Source organism: Gorilla gorilla, chromosome X (assembly GCF_029281585.2).
Source record: "Gorilla gorilla gorilla isolate KB3781 chromosome X, NHGRI_mGorGor1-v2.1_pri, whole genome shotgun sequence".
Taxonomy (NCBI): Eukaryota; Metazoa; Chordata; class Mammalia; order Primates; family Hominidae; genus Gorilla; species Gorilla gorilla.
In genome coordinates this window covers 119832144-119856698 of record NC_073247.2, presented here as the reverse complement: position 1 = coordinate 119856698, position 24555 = coordinate 119832144, and the positions used below count along the sequence as shown (strand labels likewise).

Genomic DNA, 24555 nt, shown 5'->3' with positions numbered 1-24555 from the left:
TATTATTCAAGTGATTGTTATTGTTCAATAAATTGTATTGTCTTAGTCTGGTGAGACTAATTTTTCATAAAATCTACTGGAAGGCCTTACAGTTCATTTAATTCACTTCCCTCACTTTACAGAAGAAACCAAAGCCCAGAGAGGTTAAAAAATAAAAGACAAAATTGATGGTTGAGACAGATCTGGAATCCAATTTTCCTAATTCCTTGTACTGTGGGCTTTACCTTAATAGGCCAATAAAAGAGGGAAAGCAATTAGAACACCAAAAGATATTGTCTAGATGAATTCAAATGTATTCTCCTTTAAGCAGAAAGTCAATATATTTTAAAACTAAGGCAGAAAGCTGGATTTTGAGGGAAAAATCCCAGGAAAAGAGTACATTTACAGAGAAAACTATTTGTTTCTCTCCCGTTTTTTCTAACATCAACGTGCTTTCTTGCCTGCATTATAAATGCAGCCATTTATAATTCATTCATTCACACCTACTGAAATCACAAACTCTTACCCCAGAATGGTCTTGTTTGACTTCCAAACCAGATAGCCAGGATTAACTCCAGGTATTCAAGTGGGACAGAAGGAGGTTCAATACATCAGAGGATTACTTTCATTTGAGTTGACACCCACGCTATCAGGCTTTCAATTTCACTAGGCAGCATGGGGCTTATTTACTTTCTAATTGACAGTTTGAGGTCTTGTTGTTTCTAACCTGGAGTTCAGCCTGCTGTCCATCAAGAGTGCCCTTCACAGCCTCAACATCTGGCCACTTCCCCTCCTCCCAAGGAGACTGTGTACAGTGTAAAACATCAGCCCTGTTTTATACTGATGCTTGATGACATCACAATGAGATACAACATCAGTCATGCCTGAGGCCCACAGCAAGTCCCAGAGGATCCAGGTGAAAAGGACCTTATTTCTGCAGAGATCTTGAGGCCAAAATAGTGTGTTTTAGGCCAGAATTAGGATATGAGAAGAAGTAAAAGTGTCCACTGTATCCATGTGTCCATACCCACTGTAAAAGTCCCATAGTTGGGCATGAGTCAAGGTGAAACGAGTATATAAGCAATGAGGCCCTGGAACCTTACCTATGAAAAAGACCTTTACTACCTCTTACATGCTAGCTCCTCATGCTGTAGTCTAATACATTTTGCCCTCTCACGATTGACACTAAAAGGTATTAGAGACAGAAATGGGGATAGTGAGGGCTAACAATGGAGACCTAAAAGAGCCAAGGCTTTGGCTTCACAGTTCTCTGTAAGAAGTAAAGTACCTAGGTGTAGACAGCAGCAGCCAGACACTTACATGGAGGGGCTTTCTGTTAAGGGGAAGTCCACACAGTCACACTGTCCTTGTAAAGAAAAAAAGAAAGAAGTGTTTTCCTGAAACTGCTTATCTAATCATATAGGAAGGGCTACAACTTGATTCCACTTTCCATAAAAGAATAACTCTTTTAAAAATCAAAGCTGAACAGTGGCCAAAGCCTGGCCCATGATCCTGTGTGGCTTGTACACTTTTCAAAGAAAGAATATTATCAATTTAGACGTCAAAGCAATGGAGATCCAGAAAAAGCCCCGGATGTACAATGGGCCACATCTTTGGGTGGAGGTGGGGAGGAGGTGATTTTTTTAAGGAAATCCATCCCAGTGTTCCCATAAGGGGCGCTTGTTAATTTTTTACCCACCTGCACTTTGTGCTTGGGTTCATGGTAGACTGCCCTGCTTTCTCCCAAGGTCCTCTCTACCTGCCTCCAGGGTGACGCTAGAGGCTGATAGGTGGAGTCATAATTGCACATTAATTATAAGACCTCTGTGAGATAGTTTGGTTTGTGGTTTCTAAGGTTAAGGGGCCTTCAGGAGCCCGATGGATATTGGAAATATGGGAAATGGCTGGGAGGGGCTGGTAAGTAGTGGTAAGCTCATAACAGATATGGGGACTGCAGGGAACGGAAAAGTCAACGCAAACAAGGCATTCAAACTGTTGAAACAAACAAACAAAATACTGGGCAGGCCGACTGAAATACATCCACTGGCCAAATCTGACCCAGAGGCCTGCGGTTAGTAAACTCGAATTCATCCTTTTCTAATACAAAAAAGGACACCGAGGCCTCAATAGAGGGAGCCATTTTCCCAAGGTCACACAATTTACAGTCAGACCTGGAATTCAGACCTCCTGATTCCCACTGAATATATTAAGATGGCACTCACAGTGCTTCTTAAGATGAGAAAGATGATTCCTGGGCAACCTTCTCCTTTTGGGACCATTCCATTCCCTGCTCCAGCCCAACCTTTCTCCTGCCAATTGTTGCTATTTATTGGCATGATGCTTCCCATGCTGAGTATGTTCACCACATGATGCCCTCAATATTTGCCAGCTGCAATTGTAGGCCCCTCAGTTCTTTGCAGAGCAACCTTTCCCTTCCTACTGTGCCAAGTTCCTATTCACACAAGGCCGTGCAGCTGGGAACCAGATTTGTCCTAAAAGACTTTTTCCTCAGCTTAGTGACACTGCTCTCTAACTAGAAGCATGCAGTATAAACAAGAAGGGTTGAAAGAATTCAGTCTGCTTTCTGTTTGAATCTGAGTTGGAGTTAGCTTCCAGAGCTGCTTTTGCAGATTCCTTCTGGGAAGGTGGAGGACATGGACATCCACAGCAAACCACCCATTCTTTCCTTTCCAGCTTCTTGCTTTCTTGTACTGCTGATAGAGGGGTTAGCCATAGGATAGGGAAGGGGTGTGCAGGTATAAGGTGGCAATGGTCACAAGCTCAGAATTTTATTTGGACTGTATTGCGGTGCAGGGATGGCATGTGGAAGAAATAGGATACCAAAAGAAAGACTCTCTCGCTTCCAAACCAACTCTTTTACCAACCCTCCATTTGCCTGGGTATCTGCCATTTGAGTTGCACCTTTTGGAAGAAGGCATGGAAGGTCCCATTCAATGCATTCTTTAGAAGAGAATAAAATAAGCTTTCCCTAGTCCCTAACACCTTACCATGAGATTAATTTATCAGATTTAGCAGAAAGTGAATGGGACACAATACATAAATTTGATGGTGGGGTGCGGAAGAACTTGCAGTATTTCTCAGTAGGGGTGGCACTGGCATTTTGGGCAGACAACTCTTTATTGTGTGGCTCTGTCCTGTGTATTTCAGGTTGTAAAACCTGAGAAGCCAGAGAACATAAGAACACTAGGTCCTGGGAAAGAAGTTGTCTAAGTTGTTTATGAGACTGGCAAAGGGTATTTTTTTCACTATGAACATTCTTGAAGAATAAGTATTGTCTGAGAGATTCATGCTAAGCAGAGTCAAGGCATGGTCTGTTCAGGGACAGGTGGGGTCTCTGTAGTGTTAGCATTAACAGGCTGGATGGAAGATGAGGCCATCTGTGTGACCAGAAAGGCACCAGACCACCCCAAATTTCCATGTTAGCCTGCCCATACCTGGCCTAGAGTTTTCAGCTGAGATTCCCTGCTGAGGGATTGACTATCTAAAGCTGTTCATATTTTCTGAGAGGAATGTTTCTCTGAGAGAAGGACCATGCTAATGAATATCCTGGCCTTCTTGGTGGGAAGACCTGTGGGATACTTCCGTCTCTATTCTCCAAAGGGGATAGTCAGTAAGAGATAACATCAGCCCCTAGGTATTGAGGAATACCAGGCCTCAGAGTCAATTGCTAATCTAACACAATGATTTCAGGAAAGGGAAGATGGGACTATGGAAAGAGCTGGCCACTGCCCTGATCAGGGCAGCAATAGGGTCCTGAGCCTTTAGGAAGAGGCAGAAAAACTCCAGACATGGATGTGAGAAGGTAAACTCAAGACTGTCCCAGTTTTGTCAGGGGCTTGTGCTGATCTTGATTGTTACCAAAGTCAGACCCTCCCATCCCATTCCTAAAGCTGGTGCCAGTGCCCTGGAGTCTCCAAACAATGAAGAAGTCCAGTAGTACACCAATAAGTGTTCTTACCTCAGAGGTCCAGCTACATCTTCCCCGAGCGTCTCTTGCGTGCGTCATTTTTAGACACTGACTGACTGCCTTTTCCTCCATACCCTCAGTACTGAGGCACGAGCTGTGCTGTGTTTGAGCAGAAATGGGTGGATCTGAGAGCTGAATGCTATACAGTATACTGCCACATCAACCCAGGAGTTGAACTGAATCTCTCAGTGTGACCACTGATGTCTGGCAACATCTTAGTCCCATAAATCACATAATTGTCTAATAGTGCAGCAGTCTTTTTATCCTCCCATAAATATTCCACCAGCAATCCCTAGATTAACATACAACATGCTCCACAGAATTTTGAATGTTTTCAAAGAGGAAACAGTCTTGAAATGGAGGCCAAATCCCATTTTGAAAAATACCACCTCAACACAGGATGTCTGCAACCTCTTGGTTGAGCAGGCTGTCAGTTCAGGGATAAGCAGGTAGAGAAAGGGCCTGAGCCCTCCCTTTAGCCACAGTGACCTGGTAAGCAGTGGAACTCGAAGCTGATCTTGGGCTAGGATGGCCCTGAAGAGCTCTGTCCCTGTTCAAGTGTATCTTCTTGAGCTAGGCTCCCTAGTGCCCATGAGTCAGTCCCTCTAGATCACCAGGGGTATGGAGGGAACAGGGATTTTGCAAAATCGCCATTTTGTAAGTGATGATGCCAATAATAAAAGCTCGCATTCACTGAATGCTTACTGGGTAGAAGGCTTCGTAGTGCTTCACAAGCATCATCCCATTTAGTCTTCATATTCAACCTATGAGATAGGTAAGTAGCCCCATTTTAAAGATTGGAAACGGAACAACTGAAAGGTCAAACGACTTGTCTAAGATCACGCAGTCAATAAATAAGTGGCAGAGCAAGAAGAATTGACATTCATCATGAGATTTCCACTAGGACTTCAAAACTACTCATCTGGTAAAGCAGTGAGAAGCCCATGCCAGCAGGATACGGGGAGTCAGGGGAAGGACTCCAGTTCTTTAGAAGTAGAGAGCTAAAGATGGTTGTAATGGGGATCTGGCTAGGGTAAGCTAAAGAAAGACAGGAAAATAGAAGGAGGATAAAATTTGCTTTTAGGGGGATGGTTGTTATTGCTCCCAAGCTGTGGGAGCAATAAAAACACAAAAGCTTGTCTTCTATGCAGCTAAGGCACAGGCGTAACACAGGTATCATGCAGCTTTAAGATCAGAGAGCATGTTTTGCCTGATCCAGCAGCTCAGTGCAGAGGCCCTCCTTTGACGTGGACATTCCAAAAGAGTATATATCTTAAATCACTTGCCCCACCTGTACCTGACATTTTGAAGAATGAAGCAAATGGCAAGTAAATAAGCTACTCAACAAATATTTATTTGTTAACAGATTTTTTTTTTAAAGTGCTTCTAAGAGATGTTCTGGGCTCAGGCCACGCTCAATTCAATCACCGTATCTTCTTCCCTTGCATTTCCTGGTATAGAAAAAGCTCATTGCTGGTCACAGGATCCTTCGGCTCTGCAGCTCCCTCCCAGTTCCTCACTAGACACACAGTTCAACCAAGAGGTAGCCTTGTAAATCCCAGTGTCAGAGGAGGCATAAATAAAAATTTGTGGCCTTGCCCATCCTTCAGTCAGTTGAGAACATCTTGATTTGAGTATCAAGCAGAAAATATTTCAAAATACATTGGCAAGGTCTCTCTAAATCCAGCCCCACCTGGCAAAATGAGAAGGATTTCAAGCCTACAGATAAAGAATGTGTTGAAAAGACTAGTCCGGAAATTGAATTTCAAAAAGGAAGAAAGGTCATGTGATTATTGCCATCTACAATCTAACAGAGCATCCTGCAAAAGAAGGCAATAATTTCTTAGTTGACTCCTACATACAAGGCCTTGGGTCTGGACATCTTGGGTGATGGAAACTGGTAGAAGCACTGTTGGTGGTGGTGCTGCTGTGGACGATGATAATCATAATAGTGTTTACAAGGGATAAAACTTACAGGGCTTTATATTTTTCACATGCATTATGTCAGTTGATTCCCCATGGGTATTGCTGATCTACAATATTTTAAAGAGAGGTGCAGAGTGATTCAGATACTTGTCCAAGGTAACCAGTATTGAGCAAAATTGTTTAACTTGGACTAGAGAGTGGCATTGATGGAATCTCCCCCTGTACGGCATTTCCTGCTAAACAAATGCTCAGGATTTGTAAACAGAGGACTCAGCACTTCTGAAGGACTAGTGATGGCTGAAGTGACACTGGCCAATGTGTGGCTCCTCTAAACTAATGCCTTCTTTCTTCTCCACCCCTGTCCCTAGGCCTCCCCCAGCCTCCTCAACTTGCTCTCCCTCTATCTTTCTACTAATCAAAACCTTTTCTTTCCTTCAAGGCCCAATTCAGCTGCATCCAACTATTCCAAACCACACTGACTTGTCTCTTCTCTAAACTCTGCTTTGGGTCATGCAGCCTTTTGAGAACCTGATGAAAGCTACAGACCTTTTCCATCAAGGGATATGTGTAGGCATGCATGGCATATGTGCTCACATAAACATGTGCATGAACACACAAACACACACACGCACGTGCGTATGCATGCACACACACACACACCTTTGAGTATACAATTTGAATCTTTGGGCTAAAGAAGGAATTTCCCTCAAGGCCTGATGAAGGAAACCTGGGAATAGGCAGCTTGCATGTGAAATCATTCTCCTCCCTTGACTTTCAACCCATCCTTTTCTGGCAACCTCTTCCCCCCGACCCTATGCCTACCTACTCCATCCCCTGTCCTCTATCCTCATGCTGTTCTTGATGAACTACGCAGGGTTCATCACTACTATGGCCCTTCTTCATCCATCTGAAGAGTCTCATTCTGTCAGGCCTCAGTCTAGCACAGTGAGCTAGTTCACTTGACAGCCAGATTCCAGATATTTAATTTGGCAGAGATCTGCAGATCAATCAGGACTTGCATTTGAACTAGTTTCTTCTGGAAATAATAGGGAGATAAAGGTGGAGGGGGAGCCCTTTCAGAATTACTATTAATTTCACCTATGAGAAGAACCATTTCTGTCTTCTCTAAAATACATGATCCACTTGATGTGGACCTACACAGACCGAGATAATGGGTTATAACTAAATATGAAGAGAGGACAAGAGTCAAGTCACTTAGATGATGATCTTCTGTATACAGCTGTCTTCAAACTTTTTGTATCTGAGATTCCTGCCACTACTGTCACTGGCATGCCATTCTTTCACATTTCACATTTTTTCTACCCCAACAGTTTTCAGTCAGAACTACAAAAGGGGAAGAGTTTAGGAAAAAGTGTCCTTACAGAAATTGGCTCCATCTCCTTCTTATGGAAGAAAGACCACTGGATGGAAAGCTGTTCTCGGGAGGCCACAGTGGTGGTGTAGATGCAGATGAGAGTGACATTAGATCCAACAGTCACGTTCACGAAACCGTCTGGGATGGTCACTTGCACCACACTAACCTGACCTGAAAAGATAATCATAAAAAAATCAATAGTACGTACTCAAATTCTGATAACACTGTTTCATCACAGAACACTTACAAAGACATCCTATTTGAGGAATCCAAGGTGAGGGGAAGAAGGTAGAATAAACCATACAAGAAAGTTGAGTTTTCTTGGGGCTCACTGGGGTAGTGGGAGGAGAGTTTCTAACAAATTATCATATGAAGATACTCAAATTCTAGATGATGGTGTGGTAATAACACTGAACTGAGAATTTCTTCTGTGTTAAGGGCGGCCTTACACAGGTTCTTAAAGTCTTGTCCAGGGACCCAAAACTGTCTGGTAGTATAGAGAACAACTGACTCAGTTTTCCCAGTACCATGGGAATTCCTTGAATGTGGGACTTATAGTTTTAAAATCGGGTAAATCTCAGGCAAAACATATCAGTTTCTTTTTGGGGTCCTCAATAATTTTTAATTAAAATTTTTATTTATATATTTGTAGATTCACATGCAGTTCTAGGAAATAAGACAGATCTCAGGTACACTTTACCCAGTTCCCAGCAATGGTAGCATTCTGCAAGATGATGGTATAATATCACAACCAGGATACTGACATTGATAAAACCTATCGACCTTATTCATATTTCTCCAGTTTTACATGTACTGCTGTGTGTGTGCACATGCACATTTAATTCTATATTTTATCATGTGTAGATTCGTGTATTCACCACCACAGTCAAGATATTGAACAGTTCCATCACCACAAAGACCTCTCATGTTGACATTTTTATAATCACACTCACCTCCATCCTGCACCTCATTCCTGTCCTAATCATGGACAACCACTAATCTGTCTTTCATGTCTAAAATTCTGTCACTTCATAAATGTTATATACAAGGAATCATGGTAACCTTTTGGAATTGATGACTCTTTTTACTCAGCATAATTATCTAAAATTTCACCCAAGTTGCTGTGTGTATCAGTAGTTTGTTGTTTTTTATTGATTTGTAGTACCCGATGATATATATGTAATACAGTTTGTTTAACCATTCATCCATTTAAGGACATCTGGGCTGTTTCTAGTTTTTGGGTATTGGATAAAACTCCAGTGAACATTCAGGTACAGATTTTGCATGAACATAAATTTTTATTTCTCTGGCACAAATGCCCAACAGTGCAATTGCTGGATCATATGCCAGTTGCATATTTTATTTTATTTTAAAAAACCAGCCAGGCTGTTTTCCAGAATGACTGTACCTTTACACATTCCCCCCACCACCACCAAATAAAAGGATTCAGTTGTCCTGCATCCTTACCAGCATTTGGTGTTGTCACAGTTTTCTACTCTAGCCATTCTGGCAGGTATGAAGTAATATAATCATCGTGGTTTTAATTTGCATTTCTCAAATAGATAATGATGCTAAATATCTTTTAATGGGATTATTTGCCATTTGTACATCTTCAGCAAAATATCTGTTTATATCCTTTGCTCATTTTCTAATTGGATTGTTTAGTTTTTTAATGATTGAGTTTTGAGAGTTCTCTATATAATCTAGATGCAAATCTTTCGGGGATAGAGAGTTTTATTTCTTCATTTCCAATTTGTAGGCCTTTTATTTATTTTTATTGCCTAATTGCAGTGGCTACAACTTCCAGTACTATGTTGAATAAGAGAGATGAGAGTGGACATCCTTGCATTGTTTCCAATCATAGGGCAAAAGCGTTCAGTCTTTCACCATGAAGTATAATGTTGGCTGTAGGTTACTTGTAGGTGTTTTTATCAAGTTGAGGCAATTCTCCTATGTAGGGGGTTAAATTGTGTCCCTCAAAAAGATAAGTTCAATTTCTAACCTCCAGTATATGTGAATGTGACCTTATTTAGAAATAGGGTTTTTGCAGATGTAATTAAGGATCCTGAGATGAGATAATCACTGATTCAGAGCAGACCCTAAATTCAATGACTGTTGTCCTTATAAGAAAATGGAGAGGGAGGCTTAACACAGAGACTCACAAAGGGAAAGGCTCTGTGAAGACAGAAGCAGAGACTGGAATGATGCATCTATAAGCCAAAGAATACCGAGAATTGCCAGCAGCCATCTAAGAGAGACTCATGGCACAGATTCTCCTTCAGAGACCTCAGAAGAAACCAACAGTTTGATTTAAAACATTTGGCCTCCAGAACTGTGAGAGAATTAATTTCTCTTGCTTTAAGCCACCCCATTTGTGGCAATTTGTTACAGCTGCTCTGGGAAACAAATACACCCTCTATTCCTAACTTGCTGAGTTTTAATGATGAATGGGTATTGGATTTTGTCAAATGCTTTATCTGCATCAGTTGATATGATCATATTTTTTTTTCTTTAGCCTGTTGATATGGTGGATTACACTGAATGCTTTTTGAATGTTGAACCAGCCTTACAAACCTGAAATAAATCCCATTTGGTCATGGTGTATAATTCTTTTCATACATTGTTGGATTCAATTTGCTAGTGTTTTGCTAAGGATTTTTGTGTCAAAGTTCATGAGAGAGATATTGGCCTGTAGTTTTCTATTTTTGTACTGTTTTTGTCTGGTTTTGGTATCAGGATAATACTGGCCTCATAAAATGAGTTGGAAGTGTTTCCTCCTGTTCTATTTTTTGGAAGAGAATGTGTAAAACTGATCTTAATAATTCTTTAAATGTTTGCTAGAATTATTTGCTGAAGCTATCTAGGCCTGGAGATTTCTTTTGTAGGAGCTTTTAAAATTATGAATTCAATTTCTTTAATGGTTATAGAGCTATTCAGATTATCCATTTAATATTGGGTGAGTTCTAGTAGTTTGCTGCTTTGGATAAATTGGCCAATTTTTTTCTAAGTTGTCAAATATATGAATGTATAGTTGTTCATAATATTCTCTCATTATATTTTTAATGACTGCAGGATCTATAGTGATGTTCCATATTTCATTTCTGATATTAGTGATTTGGGTCTTAACTCTTTTTATTAGTCTTGCTAGAAGTTTGTCAGTTTTACTGATTTTTTTTCAAAAAAGCAAATTTTTGTGTTATTAATTTTTCCCTATAGTTTTTCTATTTCAAATTCATTGATTTCAGCTCTTTATTATTCCCTTCCTTCTGCTTGCTTTGGGTTTATTTTGGTCTTCTTTTCTAGATCCTTGATGTAGAAATTTAGGTTATTGACTTAAGACCTTTCTTTATTTCCAATGTAAACATTTAGTGTTAGAAATTTCTCTCTCAGAATTGCTTTAGCTACATGGTACATATTTCAATATGTTGTGTTTTCATTTGCATTCAGTTCTACGCATTTTCAAAAAATTCCTTTTGAGATTTCCTCTTTGATCCACCGATTATTTAGAACAGTGTTGTTTAATTTCCACGTGTTTAGATACTTTTCTGCTACAGATTTCTAGTTTCATTGCATTGTAGTCAGAGAATATACTCTGTATGATTTCAATTATTTTAAATTTGTTTAGGTTTGTTTTACGGCCAAGCACATTATCTATCTTGGTGAATGTTCTGTAGGTGCCAAAAAAAAGTGTGTTCTGCTGTTGCTGGGTGGAGTGTTCTATACAAAGAGATATAATTTAAAATCACTATGGATAAACTAATATAAAATCGTAAAAATATTCAACTAGATCCTGTTAATTGACTGTCTTTTTCAGATCTTCCCTATATTTACTGATGTTCTGTCTAGTAGATTTATCAGTTTCTGAGAGGGGGTATTGAATTTCCCAACTATAATTGTGGATTTGTCTCTTTCTTCTTTTAGCTTGATCAGTTTTTGTTCATGAATTTTGAGGCTTAGTTGTTTGGTGTGTACCCATTAAGGATCATTGTATCCTCCTGCTGGGTTGATCTATTTATCATTAGGTAATGTCTCTGTTTATCTCTTTTAACTTTCTTTGCTCTGAAGACTACTTTATCAGATATTAATGAAGCTTCTCCAGATTTTTGAAAAATTAATACTTATGTGGTACATCTTTTTCTATATTTTTACTTGCAATCTTCCTATGTCATCAAATTTAATGTGAGTTTCTTGTGAATAGCATATAGAGTAGTTCCCCCTTATTCCAGGGAGATATATTCCAAGACCCCCAGTGGATGCCTGAAACCATGGATAGTACTGAACCCTATGTATACTATGTTTTTTTTTCCCTATACACACAAACCTATGATAAAGTTTAATTTATAAATTAGGCACAGTAAGAGATTAACAATGATAACTACTAATAAATAGAACAATTATACCAATGTACTGGAGTAAAAATTATGTGATTGTGTTCACAAACTCACACTTTTTCTCACAAAATATCTTATTGTACTGTACTATGGGTAACTGAAACCTCAGAAAGTAAAACCACAGATAAAAGGGGACTACTGTAGTGGTATTTGCATTCAATATAATTATTTAATGTAATTATTGATATATTATTCTTGTTTGCTATTTTATTATTTGTTTTTTGTTTGTTCCCTTTAGTTCTTATTCTTCTGTTTCCCTTTTCTTGCTTTTCTGACAGTTACTTGAGCATTTTTTATGATTCCATCTTGACTTATTCATAGTGTTTTAAAATATATATCTTTGTAGAGTTTTCCCAGTGGTTTCTCTGGGTATTTAACATTCATGTGTGAGTCATAACAGTCTACTCATATCAATATTTTACCACTTTGATTGAAGTGTATAAACCTCACTTCCATTTAGGTTCCTTTACCTTCCCCACTTTTAAATATCATTGTCTAGAATATAAAATGGTGTTATAATTTTGTTTCAATTATCAAATATGATTTATAGAACTCATGAGTTAAAAGATAGTCTACTTTATGTACTTACATTTCTGCTCTTTCTGTTGTCCTTTCATCCTTCCTGATTGCTCTTTATCATTTATTCTCTGTTTGAAGAAATCCCTTTAGCTATTTTTTAACAGTATGTCTGCTAGCAACAAATCTTTTTGTTTTCCTTCAACTGAGAATTTAATTATTTCCCCTTAATTCCTGAAGGATAGTTTCACCAGATATGGATTCTATTTTCTGTCATCTCTGCTCTTCTATTGAGTCCATCAGCAAGTTTTTCATTTTTGTTATTTTATTTTACAGTTCTATAATTTATATTTGTTTTTTGGGGGGAGGGGACAAACAAGCCAGTTTTATTCAAAAAATAATTCCAAGGGGGAAAAAAGAAAACTGAGAAAGAACCTATAGATTGTAAGGGTCTTTAGAAAAATAGTAGACAATTGCAAAGTATGTATTTTTTAAATTCTTGTTTTTAACTTAACTTTTATTTTAATTAATTTTTATTTTAATTAATTAACTAATAATTATTGCATATATTTATGGGATACAATGTGATATTTTAATATATGCATACACTGTGGAATAATTACATCGAGCTAATTAACATATCCATCACCTCACGTGATTTATCCTTTTTTTTGTTTTTTGTTCTGTTTTGTTTTGTTTTCAGACAGGGTCTCACTCTGTCACCCAGGTTGGAGTGCAGTAGTGTGATCTCGGCTCACGGCAACCTCTGCCTCCCAGGCTTAAGCAATTCTCCCATCTCAGCATCCCAAGTAGCTAGGACCACAGGCACATGCCACCATGCCCAGCTAATTTTGTGTGTGTGTGTGTATTTTTGGTAGAAATCGGGTTTCACCACGTGGCCCAGGCTCTTCTCGAAATCCTGAGCTCAAGTGATCCACCTGCCTTGGCCTCCCAAAGTGGCGGGATTACAGGCATGAGCCACCACATCTGGCCTACCTATCTTTTGTTTCGTTTTGTTTTTTTCGTAGCAAGAACATTTAAAATCTATTATTTTTTTGAATACTTTTTTGGGGAACAGGTGATGTTTGGTTACGTGGATAAGTTCATTAGTGGTGATTTCTGAGATTTTGGTGCCCCCATTACCCGAACAGTGTACACTGTACCCAATGTGTAGACTAAAATCTTATGCTTTTAGCAGTTTTGAAATGCACATACATTATTATCAACTATGGTGAGAATGCTGCAAAATAGGTCTTAAAAACTTATTCCTCTTGTCTAACTGGAACTTTGTACCCTTTGGTCAACTTCTCCCCATTTCCCACTCCCTCCAAGCCACAGTCCCTGGCAACCATTCTACTCTAATTCTGAGTTCAACTCTTTTAGATCTCACATATAAGTGAGATTATGTGGTGTTTGTCTTTCTGTGTCTGGCTTGCTTCACTTAGCATAATGTCCCCCAGGTTCATTCATGCTGTAGCAAATGACAGAATTTCCTTCTTTCTTATATTTTTATAACTTCTTTTTCTTTTCTGCAAGTTTCCTTTTTTTTCTTTATTTGTTTTAAGATAATGTTAATTGATTGTTGAAGCATTTTTATGATGGCTACTTTGAAATCCTTGTCAGATAATTCCAACATCGAACTCATCTTAATGTTGGCAGTAGTTGCCTTTTCTCAGTCAAGTTGTGATTTACTTGATTCTTGGTATGACAGATGACTTTGATTGAACATTTTGTCTACTATGTTAGGAAACTCCTATTTACATTTTTTATTTTTGCAGTCAGTCACATTATTTATGCTTCACATGCAAGCAGGTGTTGGCTTACTTTTGTGGTCTGTTGTTCTAACAGCAGTTTAATTTTCAGTATTGTTTTGCTCTGTTAGGTTTATCGGGTATCACTGAGGCTGACATTTGTCCCAGATCATATCGCCTGAAGGAGCAGAAAGGTTTCCCTAGGTCAGGCTTCCAGGTGTCTCTCAGTTGGGGTAGGTATGGTGGGACACTTCTACTGGCGCCCTGCACTGTTGGTGTCTCTATGGGTAGGAGAGGACAGTCATACACCCACTGAGACAGAGCCTTCCCAGACTGGGCCGCTTGCCATCACTTTATGCCTCGTGTCTGTTCTACCCTCCCACCTCGATATCTCTAGGTGAAAGTGGGACATCTCAGGCCTGGGGAGAAGGCGAATGCCTCTTTTGTCCACTGTTGTTGGTGGGGTTTCTGAAGATCCCCCCTTACCTGTGGTGTTGGGCCTACCTGATGTTGTCAGAGGGACTCTGAGGGAGGAGTAAGCTTACCTGGGCTGCCCTCTGTTGTTCAGTTGGGTATCAGGAATGGCCAGGACTAGGTTTCTTTCTTCTGCTGGGTGGGAAACATAGGATACCCTTGCTCTTTGTTTTTCCCTGGGTCTCAAACCAGTTTGCCTTCTTCTTACAACCTTCCAGAGTTCTACCCTGGTTGTCTCTTGCATTATTTCCAGGGTTTATACTTGTGCTTAGCAGTGAGGAACAATGAAAAACAGGTATGTACTACATGTCCAGACCAGAAATCTCCCTCAGTTTTTAAGAGTGTAAAATTGTCCTGAGACCACAAATTTTGAGAACTGTTGGCCTTACACAAAGATGAAGTAATTAAGCTCCCCATAGGATTTGGAGGCCCACCGAAGGGCACCCTACCCAAATCCAGCCTGCCACTACACTAAAATTCTCAGTTCTATATGAGCACTTTCCAAAGGGCTATTTTAGGTGATGGCACTTTGGGGAGCACTGTACAGTCACTGGCTTATCTTATTAACCGGTTGCTATCCATTGCATTGTCGAAGACTATAAAAGTTCTCCAGGATGGGTCACAGGATTGACAGGCAAGCACTGGAAGAGAAAGTCAAGTTCAAGAGACGCTCTCTATGCTGTCCTAGTTGCCTGCAGGGTCACAGAGGGTGTTGGAGGGTTGAGGGTGAAGGGATGAGGATACAGAAATTATGGAAGATTCAGAGGAAATTGCATAGAGGGACTAATTCCTGTCCATCTTCCCAATTTTGCATACCCAAAGACTTACTTATTTCATATTTTTCTTACTTAATGACAGCAGTCAGACAAAAAGAACTTAAAGGATTGACAAACACTTTTAAAAAGTAAAAGAAAAAAAATCATTGTACTGATTACTCTTGGTTTCATGGATTCAATATCTGTGTTCTCTGTCACAGCCAGGCCACCTGGTCCAGCTGCTTTCCTGCCAGAAGCTGGCTGTTTACATGGCAACCAATGCACTGATAAATTAAGAAAAGTGCCTGAGTGCAAACATAAATGCAGCACTTTTTAACTCCATACAGTTTCCCTCTTCCAAATATTCTCCTCCCCATGCTTTCCTGGTTTCCATAATGCCTCCTCCAAAAAGGAAATTGGCTTTCAGAAAGCAGCTAATCTTTCCAACAAAAACTTCACTGGAGAAAGATGGTTCCCTCCCACCCTCAAAGAGCCCATTTCATTTCTCCTGGAAGTTAGCCACATCTCTGGCCATGCTTAAATGATGACTTCCAAATGTCTTTAAAGTGTCCAAAATAAAAAGGATAAAACTGGGGTTTTGGTAGCCCTTAAAGTTCCCAGACTTATTCCCTAAAAACAGAGATTTTAGAGATATTATTTGGCCATAATTTTTGTTCTCTAGTTTGGGACCCAGTATCTGTTACGAGATTGGTTAAGGGTGAGAATTTATGAACAGATAAGGCAAAACAATAAACAAAACCCCACAAACCCCCTTTGAAGACCACTCTTGGAAAAAGTGTTTGATGGCAGAGTACACACAGTACTCACACAAGTCAAGCCATGGAAGAGGCTGTGGAGCCTAGCAACAAATATCAATTGAGCACCCATTTTGTGCCACAAACAGTGCTGAACACTGGGGAAACAATAATGAACATGACAGACACAATCTCTGCCATCCCTCAGTGCAGCAGGAAGCCATTTATAGCACAGATGAGAATAGAGGTGAATGAAAATCAAGGATTTGGAAAATATAAATCTGATTCAAACATTTCCAACATTTTAAATATAGAAGATATATAAATGTGTAACTAATTAGAAATCTGCAAAAGTTTAATAATATCACCTTGGAATTAGGATGGTAATTTCAAATTTTAAAGTGAGACAATATTTTTTGAGGTACTACATATTGTCATGTAAATAAGCAACAGTTGGCAAAGCAAAACCTCCAGGCCATTTTATTGCCCAGATTCCCAATTCTTAGCACCATAACCAATTAAATTCTGAAGAAAAGATGTTTTTCAGACATTGTCCAACCATGATATAGTGATGATATGCTTCAGAGCTAAAAATTATATATTTCCAGATGAGCCTTTTTAAAATGTCACATCATTCAATTAGTGCACATTACTTAAAACCTCTGAGCTCACCCTTACAGTGCTGTCCAACAGAACTTCCTGTGATGATGGAAATGTTCTATCTCTGCGCCATCCAGTTCAGTAGCCCAAATAGAATTATCAAACACTTGAAATGTGGCTAGTGAAACTGAGGAACTGACTTTATAATTTTCATTAATCTGAAGTGATTTAAATTTCAATAGCCACATGTAGACAATGGGCAGTGCAAATTTAGTCCTAAAGTGGAGGTGATTCTCCGAGTGTCAGGGAAAAAAGTTCCCTTCTTTTGGATTAAGTCATTCTAAGTTGAGAAATTATTTAAAAATTGAATAAGTCAGAAAAATCTCTACATCAATAGGACTGTGAATAAATAGCAAAGTAAAGATTAGTATTTGATTTAAACAAAACCCAAGAACGCAATGTCCCTCTCTGACTTGACCAAATTTAAAAACAAAACAAAAATGCATATGTGGTTGAAATATGTGTAATCTCTTTTAAAAACCGGTGCTTACCTGCACAATGTGCACATGTACCCTAAAACTTAAAGTATAATAAAAAAAAGAAAAAAAAACTTAAAGTATAATAATAATAAAAAAAGTGCTTATTATTAAAGAAAAATAATCCAAGATGTACACACTTAATCAACATTTAAAAATATTTTTAGGCTGGGCGCGGTGGCTCACTCCTGTAATCCCAACACTTTGGGAGGCTGAGGTGGGCGGATCACCTGAGGTTGGGAGTTCAAGACCAGCCTGACCAACATGGAGAAATCCTGTCTCTACCAAAAATACAAAATTAGCCGGGCGTGGTGGTGCATGCCTGTAATCCCAGCTACTCAGGAGGCTGAGGCAGGAGAATCACTTGAACCCGGAAGGCGGAAGTTGCGGTGGGCCGAGATCGCGCCATTGCACTCCAGCCTGGGCAACAAGACTTAACTTCGTCTCAAAAGAATATATATATATATATATATATATATATATATATATATATATATGTATAGAGAGAGAGAGAGAGAGAGAGAGAGAGAGAGAGAATGTCTTGTATTTTGGTGGTGATTGTTCATTCATTTAATGCCTACAAGGTGGCAAACATTTTGCTTATAGAAGGATTATTATCCTCCTAATGTACCACAGCAAAATATCCCCCAAATATTCATATTTAATCTCACAGATTTGAAGTGATTTAATTTCCAGCAACTTCATATATAATAGATTCATTTTGACTTAGGAAATAATATAATCAAATGATCACTCACTTTTTTGGATTTGACTGCAAACTCAAAGTTCAAATATATTACTCCTTTAAAATGCATAGCATATACCTCCAGAAAATGAAACCCACATTAACATATCTTTCTAAGAGGTGACTAATACATATTTCAAGTACATAAAATGATATGCATAAATTTTTTGCAGAAGTTTGATTAAAACTCGTTTTCCTGAATTAGAATTTAACCTAAGAATTTCTAAGAAGTCATTGGAAATATTTTGATTTAAGCAAAATCTGACCTGTTTAGTTATACCAAAATCAATTTTAAATATGTATGTGAAAATGATGTCTGGATGTTTGGAATTTGGGAAAGTAATTCATTCTTTCAACAAACATTTACTATGCATCCATTATGTGTTAGGCACCATGCTTAACACCAAAAAGTGACATTCTCTCCAAAACAAGTCCAGGAAGAACATCAAATTGCACATTGATGGAAACACTATCAGTTGTCCAGATCAACTGATGAACACTGCTAATGACAGGTGTAGATTACTAAAGTGATCCTTTCTCTGACTTCAATACATATGTAAGCACAGTAAACGACAATAGAGCATACCACAATTTGCTGTACTGACACTACTGCTTTGGGCCAACTAGATAATATGTGTGTAGATACATAGTGTACACTATATACCAACAAAATCAGTTATATAGTAACTTAGGAAACACACTCTGAAGTATTTATTGGTCTTGTTCTAAAAGTCACAATAAAATAAAATCCTGACATGATGCTAAACAATTTTTTTAAACAATAAAAAAGTATACAAGGAATAAGCCCAATTTTTAAAATGTAATATATACACCTGCAAATAAAAGAATAATAATTCACCCAAATCTGAGTGGTAAAATTGCAGATGACTTTTATTTTAAATTTCCCTATTTCCCAACCTTTCTACAATGACCATGCATTACATTTATAATCAGTAAAAATTACTTGTATGTTAGGTACAGTTAAAAAAAAAAACTGTTCTTAACAACCGTTCCAAACCCTGTGTCTAGTATGGGCCAGGGCAAGGCCTCACATAGGGAAACAGGTATGATCTTAGAGGGCTGATGCAGAAGGCCCAGGGGTCGACCCAACTGGCTAATGACTGGAAACCCTTTAAGAAGAGACAAAACTTCCATATCTAAAGTTACATTTAAATGAATATGCCTGGGGAGAAGGGAAAATAGGAACATGTGTTTCCAGCTCTAGGGCCTAGTTAGGTCACTGGACAAATGGAGTATTGCCTTCTGGTGATGTTTAACTCCATAAAACATCTAAGCTTAAACATTTAGTAATGAACATTTAAAGAACTATTTCTAAACATGAGATCATTTTGAAAAGTAACACTTTTTTCTAATTATAAAAATAGCATAATGTTCTTCGTAGAAAACCCAGGAAGTATGAAAAGCTGGGAAATAAAATTAAAATCATCTATAATCCCATCACCCAGAGGCAACCACCATGAGCACTTTGGTATATAACCTTCTAGTAATTTATTCTAGGCATATGTGTGCATCCTGCTTTTTCACTTAATATTTTATCCTGGGTATTTTCTTATGTCATTAATACGCCTAGTAAACCTCATTCTAACGACTGACTAATATTACTAATGGCTTGAAAATCCTGTTTTTGGATAAACAATATTATTGTATTTACTATAAACCTAACTTATAAGAACAGATGCAAAATGTATCTGATATTTGAAAACTACCCAAGGGATTTTTGGAATTAATGATCTCTCCTGGATCTAACTAACATCAGTATTTTGATTCCAAAATTGATTTTCTTCTGTTCAGATCCCTAAAATCACCCATGTTGTGCACCATAAATCACTCACATATTTTGCAAAATACAGTCTTAGGATTGGAAAACCACAACTCCTTAAGAAATATTAGACAGTAAAGTACTCAGTAAATTTCTGTTCTTCCCATGTGTAAGCCAGGGCAGGCCCTCCAACCCAGGCTCTGCCTGCTAGAGCAAGTCAATCACTGAGCTTAAAGGAAACACTAAAGTAAGTAAAACAGAGACAAAATTATCCCTAGCACAAAGTTTGGTTTCTGAGTAAATTCATTTTTTTCACTTTTCAAAGTAAGTAAAGTAATAATCTATATTTTTTTCTGAGAAAATTTTCATTCAGAAGCTCCATAAAACAATAATATTATGGGCTTACACCCCTAATATATCAGCATGGCATATGTTTGCTAAGCAAGAGTTCTGAAAATTAACTCATCATACTAATCACAATTCATTTGAAGTACAGGAGATGAAAATTCTATGTAAAAATGTGGAATTTTTATTTAAAAGGAAACTCTGTTTCCAATTATATTTGGTGGTTTGGAGATCCTTTCCTTACCTGCAAGGCAGCTTAGGATCAGAAAGACCTTCCAAAATGCGAACACCATTGTGTGGAGGTTAGTTGAGAGCAGCAGGTGCCAGTAGCTTGCCTGGACTAGGCTGAGTCTCAAATTGGCTTCTTCGATCACACCGAGGTTTGCCAGGCTTATCTGCTGGGCATCGCCAAGCAAACATGCCTCTTTGGGCTTACTTATTGCGTATAGACTTTTCTCAGTACAGATTTGTGTTTCTTTGAAACACTTTTCATGGGGCGTGTTTCCTTGATATATTTGCTACTGTGTTAATAATAAACCCACGCATTTAAATTATTCAAGCTCCTTGTACACAGATTCTCTAAGTCTCATTGTTTAAAATCAATCTTACTAAAACGTTGTACTTGGGCTGGGGGATATGGTTGAAAGAGAGCCTATGCAAATAAAAGCTGACAAGGCTAATTAATTTCAAATATTTCCATGAGTCTTACAGAATTGATTCACTAACCTCCTTTTACAAATTAAGTTAGTAAATTGGTGCTATATCGTTTCCTGGGGAGAGGGGGCTCACGGGAAGGGCACAGGGGTTATGAAGCTAAAAAGCATTCATTTGTGTGTGAACAAACTCTGGATATGTTACTCTTTTTTGAAACACTGGCAGTTGTCACTACCCTCCACCAAAACTAGCAGTAAAATGATTTACATGCTTTTGTCTGTCGGGTTAGAAACCTTATAGCACGTATTTGCTAATGTAATTTTGCAAAATCAAGTTAGTGAATACATGCTTAAAGACTTTCTTTGGAGAAGTCTGATTTTTTGGAGAATTAAGTTACTCAGTAAATGCTATAGGGTTTCCTTAGAAATGGAGGTTCACCAGGAGGGCATGGGAGGCTCCACAGGTAAGGAACTTTCATGGGAACATGAACTTCTAATAGTGTTCCTATTATGCTTAAGTTACCCAGAGAAACCTAAGGACTTTCTCTGGCTCTTCCCATGTGATCTCTAAGTCCTATCATTTCCATCTCCACAGCGACTTTCAGATGTGTTCTTTCTCCAATCCGCTGCTTCCGTCTTGGTCCAGGTACTCAGCTCCCCACTTTGGCCTATCATAGCAGCTTCCTAAGTGGTCTCCCTGACTTCTTCCACCTTCATCCTGTGTGCCAGCCGCAGGCGAATGTTCCAGCCCTAGTGAAATATTTCCAGTAACACCATAAATGGACTCTTTCATCAAATCCAAAGTCCTTAATATGGATTCCCATTCTTCCAATATCTGATCCTCACCTCATCTGAACTTTAGCCACATTAACTCATGCCCCTGAAAAAGTATGTCAAGATTTATTGCCTCAAAGTGTTCAGTCACATGAAATGTGTACAAATTTCAAGTGATATGTTTTATGTTCCTGTCTTTAATTTACAGGAAATGTTTGACCCCATCTTACTTTAGCCATTCCAATCTCCCACTGCTTCTTAGAAAGCCATTTTGCTTCCATCATGCCTGATTCCTCCTTGCAGCCTATCCTGTCCATGCTCATGTCTGATGCCAAACGTTGGCTCCAGGTGATTTCCATCACTAGAGTTTTCTTCTTCCTCTTCTTACTAGCCAAGTATATTCTTAGCATAGATCAGTCATACTGTCCTATGTGAGAATTTCAATGAACCGACATACCACCCTAGCATAAATTTGCATTTTACTTAAAGCCAATATCCTACAGCTGACCATTGATTATTCTCCAGTAGTTTCGTATTTATTAACTGGTCTACCTTAAATCTAGTCACTGTGAATCCCTCCAGGGTAGGGACCATGTCTTATACAGGCAGTTCCCAACTTTAAAATGAGCGTGTCCCAAGATGTAATGGTAAACTCGTTGACTGGATGCAAGAACTCCTGCAGAAGCAATGTTATAATATGAGTCTCACTGTCAGGCATGTAGCACATAATCTGGCACTGGCTTGAATTCTGCATACTGGGCCGTATAAGACAGTGGAGGGTGAGGAGGAACAGCAGGTGACAGAGAAAGAATGTTCCTTTCATTTCCCAAGATATGAGTTGTGCACAAATCAACATTTTCCCCCAAATAATTATTGCATGTCTCTGACATCCACCTTCTCTTCTGCCTCCCACCTTCATGGCCCCCTGGCTCCTGGGTCCCTAGTTTGCCCTAAGGGAGAGTCTCATTCCCCAGAATATCTCATGCTCCAAAATTACTTTTTCCTTTTCACCTCTATTCCTCCCAGAAACCCTCCCTTTCCCCTGTATAAGCAGACAGCAGCTCCATGTTAGGAAGGGAAAAAAAAACGTTTCATTGAACATTCCCCAACCTGTTTGTGCTATTAAAAATACAGTGCTTACTTTCCTCACATAAATCTCTGACCAGGAGAATTAGGCAATGCAATAAAGAGAAATAGTTTGAGAGAGAAGATTTTGCAAAGGAGGACAACTTGTAGGGTGGGTCTCTGGAGATCCATACCACCTTTTCTCAGGCTTGGTTCTGCCTTGACTTCTAAGTCCACCAAGTCTCTAAAAGACCCACAGTTTTCACAATGCCCCCCATCCTGGAAGTAATACCAGTAGTTCCAGTGGTGAGGATGTGGCATGGGGAGCGAAATTTATAAGTCTGGCGTTTGTAAGCCAGAGGCTTCCTGTGTTTCCTTCCATGCCCCATAAGTGATTATAGTAGTGTGACCATTGATCATTAAAACTAGGACACTTTTGAAAGTGAAAGGGGCACTATTAGCAATTACCTGGGAAAGACAGCATAAACAGTAACAGTGCCAGACAAACCTGGGTGTCTGGTTACCTACCCACAGGGGATTACTAGGCACAAAATAGGTGCTAAGTAAGAGCTTGCTAATTAATTCAGTATGTCCGAGTTGGTTGGCCCTAAGATGAGTGCAGCAGAGGGTATGATTTAAGGATATTGCCCAAACCCATCTGCACCAAAATCTCTCGTGCAAACACAAAACACTCTGGAATATTTAAGTAAAATACCTATACTGCTGCTATGTAAGACCTAACCAGGACAGGAAGAATTCTGTTATAACAAACTCTAAAAGAGAATTTAAACTCTCTGCTTGGACCTGAATTTTGATGTTATTAACTATTGCTTTAAAAAGTGGGTCATTAACTAGGACACGAAATATTAAATATCCTTTGCAGTTTTATAGAGCTTTATAATTTTTAAACTCATTTTCTATTTTATCTTTGTAGCTTTCCAATACAACAAATAAGTCAGGTATACCTACATTTTCTATATAAGAAAACTGAGGCTCAAAAGTGCTGTGCTTTTCCCAAGGTCACCATAGCACGCATTAGAAGCTGTTCCTATCACACCACACAATGGCACAGTGTGATTGTAATGTAACAAATATGCTACTGCCCCCAGTATTCTTCCTTGGGAACTTTCAGAAATATGTGATATCTGATTTATCCCTCATTTTTAACTTAAAAATTACAAAAGTAATACATTTTGATAGTAAATGGTTTTCAAAGGACAAACAAGGATACAGAGGAAAAAAAGTCCCATTCATTCACTCACACATGTGATCCCTTTCCCAGGATCACAAGGAACAGGAGTTTAGCATTTTTCTCAGACCTTTTTCTATGCATGTACACATGCACAAACACACACACACACACACGAGGTTTTTGAAACATAAAGATGATAATACTGTACATTTTGTTCTATAATTTGCTTTTCTCCCTTAAAAATGGTATTTTTATTCTCTCTTTCTGTCACTGGGTCCAACTGCATCTATAGATCAACCTTGTCCATGTTAAGGCTGCATGGTATTTCATGATATGAATGTACCTCAATTTATTTAATCATTCTCTCATTGGTAAATTCTTAGATGGTTTCCAGTTTTTCAATATTATTGACAATGGTGCAATGAACATGTAGCTTTCCAATACAACAAATAAGTCAGGTATACCTACATTTTCTATATAAGAAAACTGAGGCTCAAAAGTGCTGTGCTTTTCCCAAGGTCACCATAGCACGCATTAGAAGCTGTTCCTATCACACCACACAATGGCACAGTGTGATTGTAATGTAACAAATATGCTACTGCCCCCAGTATTCTTCCTTGGGAACTTTCAGAAATATGTGATATCTGATTTATCCCTCATTTTTAACTTAAAAATTACAAAAGTAATACATTTTGATAGTAAATGGTTTTCAAAGGACAAACAAGGACACAGAGGAAAAAAAGTCCCATTCATTCACTCACACATGTAATCCCTTTCCCAGGATCACAAGGAACAGGAGTTTAGCATTTTTCTCAGACCTTTTTCTATGCATGTACACATGCACAAACACACACACACACACACACACACATGAGGTTTTTTGAAACATAAAGATGATAATACTGTACATTTTGTTCTATAATTTGCTTTTCTCCCTTAAAAATGGTATTTTTAT

At 38.6% G+C, this 24555-nt stretch overlaps 1 protein-coding gene across 5 annotated transcripts in view; it reads right to left on the bottom strand.

Annotated features, from left to right (window-relative positions):
• The window catches only part of VSIG1 (V-set and immunoglobulin domain containing 1), a 33990-nt gene extending 13594 nt beyond the window's left edge, over window positions 1-20396 (bottom strand). For 2 of the 5 annotated variants that reach the window (XR_008675236.2, XR_008675235.2), the window contains exons 1-2: window positions 20161-20394; window positions 7276-7439 (exon numbers count right to left, since the gene is read on the bottom strand). Coding sequence is in view for 2 of the 5 variants with exons in the window: in XM_004064689.4 (XP_004064737.1) it covers window positions 3959-4066; window positions 7276-7439; window positions 20161-20209 (321 nt within the window). In the remaining 3 variants the exon portion in view is untranslated. Of the gene's footprint in view, window positions 1-3958; window positions 4067-7275; window positions 7440-20160 lie in introns of all 5 variants that reach the window. The other 3 variants (XR_008675234.1, XM_004064689.4, XM_004064688.4) reach the window with 3 other exon arrangements.
• Between the last annotated feature and the right edge of the window lie 4159 nt (window positions 20397-24555).